This window comes from Elephantulus edwardii, unplaced genomic scaffold (genome assembly GCF_000299155.1).
Source record: "Elephantulus edwardii isolate Elephantulus edwardi_28Jun2011 unplaced genomic scaffold, EleEdw1.0 scaffold00030, whole genome shotgun sequence".
Taxonomy (NCBI): Eukaryota; Metazoa; Chordata; class Mammalia; order Macroscelidea; family Macroscelididae; genus Elephantulus; species Elephantulus edwardii.
The window spans coordinates 21,086,409-21,095,982 of NW_006399780.1; the positions used below are offsets into that span (position 1 = coordinate 21,086,409).

Genomic DNA, 9,574 nt, shown 5'->3' on the forward strand with positions numbered 1-9,574 from the left:
TGATAATCAAGACCCAGCCAGAATTATGTATAGTCAGACAATATTACTCTAGCTTTGCCCTTTGGCAGTGGTTAATGACAGATGCTTGTTGTTAATTTGAAAAACAATTGAAAAATGATTTTTTTTACACTATTATAAATGCAGTGTTGGCTAACAAAATAGTCCATTAGAGAAGTGTAAGAATATCTTGGCTACTTTCTTGTTTCTGTTTATCTGTTTCTCCAGTTGTACTTTAGGGGCTCTGGTGAAAAAGTGGTAAAGTAGTTTAAAGCTAGACTATTAATGTAAATGTTGACAGTTCAAACATACTCAACTGTTCACAGAAGAACTGCTGTTCTGATCCTAAAAACATCATTGACTAGAAAACCCTATAATTCTACTCTGTCATACAAATTTATGATAAGTAGAAACTCATCTCTATAGTATCGAACAGCAACAACATCTGCTTTATTTTACAGCTATGAAGAGTGAACATAACAGGAATTTCTCAGAGGTAACTGAGTTTATTCTATTGGGATTCAGGACCATTCCAGAACTACAGATCCTCTTATTTCTAATGTTCTTGCTTAACTATACACTCATCCTGGTCGGAAACATCAGCATGATAATTGTCATTAAGATGGACTCCAGACTTCACACTCCTATGTATTTCTTCCTCAGAAACTTGTCCTATTTAGACCTCTGCTATTCCACAGTCATTGCTCCTAAAGCTCTGGCTAACTTTATGTCCAAAGAAAAGAAAATCTCTTACAATGCTTGTGCAGCCCAATTTTTCTTCTTTGCACTTTTTGCCACAACAGAATGCTTTCTTCTTGCTGTAATGGCATATGATCGCTTCTCAGCTATTTGCTCTCCTCTCCTCTATCCTATACACATGTCCCAGAAGATTTGTGTCTGCTTAGTTACTGGCTCCTATGTCTGTGGACTCATTAATTCCATAGTCCAAACAAGTTTCACCGTTAACTTGCATTTTTGCAAGGAAAACCAACTGGATCACTTTTTCTGTGATGTCCTAGCTCTGATCGAGATCTCCTGTGTTGATACTTTTATGAATGAGATTGTACTGTTTGTTCTCTCTGCTTTTATTATCGTTTCTACTGCAATGACCATTCTGATCTCTTATGCTTATATTCTCTCCACTGTCCTAAAAATCCCTTCAACTCAGGGCAGGAATAAGACCTTTTCCACCTGTGGCTCCCACATAGCAGCGGTGAGTTTATTCTATGGACCAGCTTTCTTCACTTATGCTCAACCTGGGAAAAATAAGATTGTTTCTCTGTTCTACACACTTGTAATACCAATGCTTAATCCTCTAATATATAGTTTGAGAAACAGAGATGTGAAAGATGCTGTGAAGAAAGTACTACATGGGAAATGATCCTCTGGTTGATGTTTTAAAACCATCAGTTAGTGGACAAAATTTGTTTTCTTAGAGTTCTAGTACAAAAAATGTGTGAATACGCATTTTTTTGTTATATAAATATGTACTCAATATATGGCGTGTGCAATACCATAAACATTGTAGTTTAACAATCCAGAAACCACAGCTATAAACATTTCAGTCTACTCTCTTATAGTATTTATTTCTTAATGAAATCTTCTACAAATCTACTATACATTTTCACATTTATGCATGCAAACATATTGTACATATATTTAAAATTTGGGGCATAGTTTAGGAATTGTTTTCATTCTTATATTTTATTCTTAGTTAATTTTGCTTAACGAAAAATATTTTCCAGGGCCATTATTCTAGAAATATATTAATTATAATATTTTTAGAATATTACAGAATGTTAGTGTACCATTTATTATTTGTTTAAATTGCATTTCTAACAAGATATTTTCACATTGCAGTAGCATATGAGAAACTGAAATATATATCAACATGGGACAAAGTTGACAGCAGCATTTCAAAAGGCTAGATGAAATACTAGAAAACAGTGACTACATGTTGATTGTTGTGGCATTATTCTGAAAGTTGTGCTAACAATGTTTACACTATAGGGATATAAACCATGCCACTTGGTTGTACATTTAAAAGGAAAATAAAATTTCTGGTATTTTAATAAAAATTACATTATGCTTGTCTATAAATTTGAGGAAAACAGATATTTTTCTTTGCTGTTTCTTCTTATCCTTAAATGTTGTCTCTGTTTATTTGAGTCTTTATTTTATTAGTATTCTGTAGTTTTACCATTCTAATACTACATTGCTGTTGTTGTTATGTGCTGTCAGGTTGCTTGTGACTCATAGAGATCCTGTGTACAACAGCCCTAAATTCTGCTCTATCCTGTGCTAATTGCACTGTCTCCGATACACCCATCCTGATTACCCCAGTCACTGAATCAAGCTACCTCATAGAGGGCCTTCCCCTCCTGTGCTGTCCCTCTACTCTACCAAGCATGATGTCCCTCTCCAAGGACCAGTCCCTCCTAACAACATGTCCAAAGTATGTTAAACAGAGACTCAGAATTTTTGCTTTCAAGGAGCAGCCTGGTTTAACCCTCTGTAGGATGAATCTGCTTGTTTTCCTAGCAGTCCATGGTATTCTCAATACTCTTCTCCAGCACCACAACTCAAAGGCATCAATTCTCCTTCTATCCTCCTTGGTCATTGTCCAACTCTCTGATGCATAAGAGGTGATTGCAAAGACCATGGCCTGTATCAGACGCACCTTAGTCTCCAAAGAGACACCATTGCTCTTCAGTACTTTGGAGAGGTCCCTAACAGCAGACTTTCCCATGGCAATGCACCTTTTAATTTCCTGGCTGCTGGTGCCAAGACTGTTGACTGTGGAGCCAAGCAAGCTAAAGCTGTGTACAATCTCAATCTCTTCACCATCCATCCTGATGCTGCCAATTGGTCCAGTGGTGAGAATCTTTGACTTCTTGACATTGAGCCTCAATCCATATCGTAGGCTGCAGTCCTTGACACTCTGCAGCAGGCGCTTCAGGTCTTCTTTAGTTTCAGCAAGCAGGGTTGTGTCATCCGCATAACTCAGATTGTTGATAAATCGTTCACCAATCTTGACCCCACATTTCTCCTCATAGAGCCCAGCTTCCCGGTTAATCTGTTCTGCATATAGGTTGAAAAGGTATGGAGATAGGATGCATCTCTGGCGTACGCCCGTCCCAATTTTGAACCATGCAGTGTTCTCTTGCTCTGTTCTGATGACTGCCTCCTGGTCCAAGTATAAGTTTCGCATTAGAACGATCAAGTGTTCTGGGATTCCCATTCTTCTCAGAGTCAGCCATAGTTTTTCCCATCGCAATACATCTTTTAATTTCCTGGCTACTGGTGCCAAGAGTGTTTACTGTGGAGCCACGCAAACCAAAGCTGTGAACAATCTCAATCTCTTCACCATCCATCCTGATGCTGCCAATTGGTCCAGAAGTGAGAATCTTTGTCTTCTTGACATTGAGCCTCAATCTATACTGAAGGCTGCAGTCCTTGACCCTCTGCAGGAAGCATTTCAGATTCTCCTCAGTTTCAGCAAGCAGGGTTGTGTCATCTGCATAACGCAAATTGTTGATAGATCTTCCACCAATCCTGACCCCACATTTCTCCTCATAGAGCCCAGCCTCCTGGATAATCTGTTCTGCATACACGTTGAAAAGGTATGGAGAGAAAAAAAAAAAAAAAAGAAAAGGCATGGAGACAGGACACACCCCTTGCGTACACCCTTCTTGATTTTGAACCATGCAGTGTTTCCTTGCTCTGTTCTGATGACTGCCTCTCTTGGTCCAGGTGTAGGTTTCGCTTTAACACGATCAAGTGTTCTAGGATTCCCATTCTTCTCAGAGTAAGCCACAATTTGTTATGATCCATACAGTCAAACACCTTTGCATATCCAATGAAACACAGATATACATTCCTCTGGTATTCCCTGCTTTCAGCTAAGATCCAGCTAACATTAGCTATAATAAATAATACTAATACTACATAAGTTTTGTTATATTTGAGGATTTTTTAGCCATTGTTTAGGATATTATATTTTCTATTCCATGTTTTTCTGCTAATATAAGAATAAAATTTATTTGACATCATAAAGATATGTTTTATAACAGTTTTACGTTTCTAAAACAGGTAAACATGGAGAGTCCCACATACATCACATACATAAAAACCCAAATCACTGCACTTGCATTAATTCTTACAGGACAGAGTAGAACTTTTAATACAGTTTTTAAGGCTGTAAATATTCATGAATTTTTTTAATAAGTTCATCCTCCTCCCGTGAAGTAGCTGGTGGATACCAACTTTGAAACTTTTTACTTAGCACTTTTTAGCACTCTAGCACAAATTGGCTTCCTTACTTCACACACATTATATAAATATGTGCTCAATATATGGCATGTGCAATACCGTAAACATTGTAGTTTAACAATCCAGAAACCACCACTGTAAACATTTTAGTCTACTCTCTTATAGTATTTATCTCTTAATTATATATAATTAATTCTATTCTATTATATTATGTATATAAATATAATTAACATTTGCATTACTATATTACATTACTACATTTGTGAAAAAAATAGTAAAACAATATTGATATATTAACCAAATCCATACTTTATTCAGATTTTTTAATTTTTATATCTGATGTCATTTTTCTGCTTCAAGATCCCAGCCAAGATAGGACATTATTTTTGACCATCGTAACTCCATGTTGTTGTTGTGGTGGTGGTTGTTAGGTGCCATTAAGTTCTAGTATGACCCCTAACAGTTCTATGAATGACAGATCTGAGCCTTATGCTATCCTTAGCACCCTCACACTTCTTGACACAATAGATCCCATTGTGGCAGTCAAGGAACAGCCCCTTCTAGCAACATGCCCTGAAGTATGTGAGCAAAGCTTTACCATCTTTGCTTCCAAAGAACACTCTGGCTATACTTTCTCCAAGATGTGTTTGTTCTTTTGGCCGTCCATGGGATGGTCAATACTCTTCTCCAATACTGCAACTCAAAGGTATTGATTCTTCTGTTACCCGTATACGATGTCCAGCTTTCAGATGCATAGTGAGTGATCGGAAAGACCACAGTGAGAATCAGATGCACCTTAGTCCTCCAATTAATACCATTACTCCTCAATAATTTTAAGAGGTCCCGAAATGCAGTCTTTTTTAGTGCAATACGTCTCCTGATTTCCCAACTCTTGGTACTAAAGATTGTGGATCCAAGTAAGACAAACTTGTTGATATTTTCAATCTTTTCTCCATATATCATGATGTTGCCTTTCAGCCCAGTGCTAAGAATTTTTGTTTTCTTGACATTGAGATGCAATCCACACTAAAGGCTATATTCTTTGATCTTCCACAAATGGTTCAAGTCCTCCTCACTTTCAATGAGCAAGGTTGTGTCATCTGCATAACACAGGTGACTAATGAGTCTTCCTCTAATCTTGACTCCACATTCTTATTCATAGAGTCCAGCATCTTAAATAATTTGCTCAACATACAGATTGAACAGGTATGAAAAGAGAATACAACCCTGGGACACTCCATAGTGTTCCCTTGCTATGTTTGCACAAAAGCCTCTTGGTCTAGGTATAGGTTTTGCATGAGCACAGTTAAGTGCTCTGGTATTCTCATTCTTGTCAATGCTAGCCATCCCTTGTTATTACCCACACAGTCAAATGCCTTTGCATAATCAATAAATCATAATAAGACATATTTGTGGTGTTCTTTACTTTCAGTCAGAATCTATCTGACATCATCAATGGTAGCTCTGGTGCCACAGCCTCTTCTAAATCCTGCTTTAACTTCTGGCAGTTCTCTATTTATGTACTATACTCATAATTTTTGAATGATCCTTATTTTTCTGCCAATGCCTTCAATGAAGTTTCAACTTCCTCTTCTATTATGATAGGCTTCTCTTCAATGAAGTTTTAACTTCCTCTTCTATTATGACAGGCTTCTCTTCAGTGAGTTCTTTTTGGTAGAGTGATTCTGTGTATTCTCTACATGTTTTTTGGTGGTTCATGTTTCACTATTGCAACTTAAGTCTTAAATTTGTTTTTCATATCTCTCAGAGCAAGTTCTTCCCTTTTTACTCTCTAATTCCAACCCTGTGCACATTCCATTATAATACTTTGCTTTGTGTACTCAATCTGTCCTTTGAAATCTTCTGTTCAGCATTCTTTCCCTTTGTTTTGGCTTATAAACCCTCTAGTGTAATTTTTAGAGTCTTATGTAATATCTATTTCAATTTTTATTTGCTATATCCATGAATGATATATTGGTATCCTCCCACAGCTCACCTGGCTTCCAATTGTTGGTGTTCAATATTTCAAACTTATTCTTAAGATGATTTTGAAATTCAGATGCAACAGATTTCCAATCGTAATTTGGTTCACTTTGACTTGTTTTAATTTTATCCAGCCTCAATTTTGAACTTCACATGAGTAATTGATGATGCTACTCACATTATGCCTCTGGCCTAGTTTTGACTGCTGATACTGAGCTTCTTTAACGATTCCTTTTACAGAAGTAGTAAATCTGGTTCCTATGCAGCCCATTAAGTGAGAAGGTGAGGTACATGTATAAAGTCACTGGTTTGTTTTTTTAAGGTATTTGTAATGAATAAATCATTAAAAATATAAAATTCAATCAGTCTACCTTCCAGCCTCATTTCCGTCACCAATCTCATATTTTCTGATTACTATAAGGAGTGTGGCATCAGAATTGGAGGAAAACTCATCAACAACCTGCTTTATGTAGATGATACAATCTTGTTTGCTGAAACTGAGGACCTGAAGCATTTGCTGTGCAAGGTCAATGATTGTAGTCTTCAATATGTATTGAAGTGTAACATCAGGAAGACAAAAATTCTCACTACTGGGCCAATTGGCAATACCGTGATGGAATGAGAATAGATTGAAATTGTTAACAATTTTAGCTTGCTCAATCCCATAATCAACACTCTTATCACCAGCAGTCAGGAAATCAAAAGATTAATTTCATTGGAAAGTCTGCTGTCAGGGATCTCTCCAAAGTGCTAAAGAGCAATGAAGTTGGTCTAGTGACTAAGGTGTGCCTATCCAGGCAATGATGTTGTTTTTATTGTTGTTAGGTCCATTGCATAAAGACTTGCCCTGTCCTTTGTCATCCTCACACTTTCTGACACACTAGAACCCACTGTGGCAGTTACAGTGTCAATCCACTCAGCCAAGGGTCTTCCTCTTCTTTGCCAAACCTCCACCCTTCCAAGCATCATGTCCCTCTTAAAGAAATAGTCCCTCTTAGCAACATGCCCGAAGTATGTTAGACAAAGCCTCATCATTCTTACCTCCAAAGAGCACTCGGGCCGAACCCTCTCCAAAACATATTTGTTTGTTCTTTTTTGTGTTCATGGGATGTTCAGTGCCTTTCTTCAACATCACAGCTCAAAGGCAAAAATTCTTTTTCTGTCATCTTTATCTATTGTCCAGCTTTCAGATACATAGCAAGTGATCAGAAAGACCATGGCCCAAATCAATACAACCTTAGTCCTCAAACTGACATCATTACTCCTCAATAATTTGGAGAGCTCCCTATCTGCAGACTTTCCCAGTGCAATGCGTCTCTCTATTTCCAGACTGCTTGTACCAAGAGTGGATCCAAATTGTGGATCCAAGCAAGATGAAGCTGTTAACAGTTTCAATCCCTTCTCCCTCTACCATGATGTTGTCTGTGGGTCTAGTCGTAAGAATCTTTGTTTTCTTGACATTCAGATGCTATCCATACAGAAGGTTGCATTTCTTGATCTTCTGCAACAAGTACTTCTAGTCCTCCTTATCTTCAGCAAGGAAGGTTGTGTCATCTATATAATGCAGGTTGTTGTTGAATCTCTCTTTAGTCCTTATGCTACATTTCTCTTCATAGAGTCTGTTTTCTCAGATAATTTGCTCAGCATACACATTGAATAAGTATAAGTATGGAGAGAGAATATTACCCTGACACACTACCTTCTTAACGTTAAACCATGCAATGTTCCATTGCTTTGTTTGCACAACAGCCTCCTGGTCCAGGTATTGGTTTCACATGAGTACAATTAAGTGCTTTGGAATTCTTCTTCTCAGTGTCAGCCACAACTTGGTATAGTCCACACAATGAAATGTCTTTACACAGTAAATAATAACAAATAGACATTTTTCTGGTATTCTTTACTTTCAGCCAGGATCCATTTGACATCAGCAATGATATCCCTGGTGCATGGCCTCTTCTAAATCCTGCTTGAGTTTTTGGCAATTCCCTATCTATAAACTCTTCTAGCCATTTTTGAATGATCTTTAGCAATATTTTCCTTACATGTGATATTAGTGATATTGTTTGATAGTTTACATGCTGTTGGATCACCTTTCTTAGGAATGGAAACAAATATACCTATATTATTGTTGTTGATTGCCTTCTAGTCAAGCATGACTCGTAGTAAACCTTTGAACAAAAGGCCTAAAGCCCCTCTATGACTATCGACATTTATCCAAGTTCACAGAGTTTCCAGAGTCATGTTATTTAGGAAGTGGATGCCACTCCTGCTTCCAAAATAGGCTCCTCTAATTATAGTAGCTTTTAGACTCTCCTTGAATTGATAGACTGCAGTTTTGGGGAGTACTGTTTAGACATTTGAAAGACTGCCTTTTTATTGAAATTTATATGGTGATTTTCTCAAAATAAGATAGTATTTGAATTGTTGGGAAGATCATATAAGTGAATGCCATTTTTTTATTATATAAAAATAGTATCACTGCTAATGCTAATCACCCAGCTATGGCAGTGTTATTAAAGTTTTCCTACTTTGAAATTATTTCTTTTCTTTTGCTTTCCATGAAATACACTTTGGATGAAAGTTACTATATGTACCTAGGCCTAGATGATAAGCAGGTATGTTAAATCTTCTTCAGTGTAATGAATTCACATAAATTATTTAGAATTCTTCAACACGAGAGAATTGTCTCTTTTTCAGTTATTAAAGTGTTTAATCACTTATGTATATTAACGTGGATGCGTATCTACTGAGTTTATAATTTGAGGCATTGCCTACTATTTCATGTAATGTTTCTTTGCACAAATTATTCTAATTTACCATTGGAAGCTCTTTCAGTATTTCTTCGGCATATGCTGTTTATATTTGTTGTTATAATCTATTCTTTATCTTACTTTTGGCCTTTTTTGGTTTGTTTTTTTTCCTTCTGCATTCGTCTTTTTGTATTTTTTTAATTGAAAATTTATCTAAATTTATGCTGTTTATCTCCTTGAAAAGAATAAACCCATATCACTTTTCTTTATGTATGTTTAGCATTTAAATTTTACACTTGTACCTTTTACTTTTTTTAACTCAGCAAATTATTTTCTTTTCATCAGTTTTGTTAGTCCTCGAAGCATTATTTATCGTTTGGAGGCTTATGTGTGAAGCAGTTAGACTCTGGAAGGTGAGACGTTTTGTGTTGGTTGAGGGTAAGGTGTAGACTGTTTGGTTATTTTTTATTTCTTTCACAATTGTGTGTAAGCTGATTGGATTTGCAGGATTTAGCTAATATTGAGCTGTGGGTCGGAAGTCACTTGCTTAGCGTCAATAGGACCTGGTGGAG

At 36.7% G+C, this 9,574-nt stretch overlaps 1 protein-coding gene across 1 annotated transcript; it reads left to right on the top strand.

Moving 5' to 3' along the window:
• Positions 1-460: 460 nt before the first annotated feature.
• On the top strand, positions 461-1,378 carry LOC102850252 (olfactory receptor 12-like). The gene has a single exon (XM_006883938.1). The coding sequence runs from the start codon at positions 461-463 to the stop codon at positions 1,376-1,378; it is 918 nt and encodes a 305-aa protein (XP_006884000.1).
• The last annotated feature ends 8,196 nt before the right edge of the window (positions 1,379-9,574 follow it).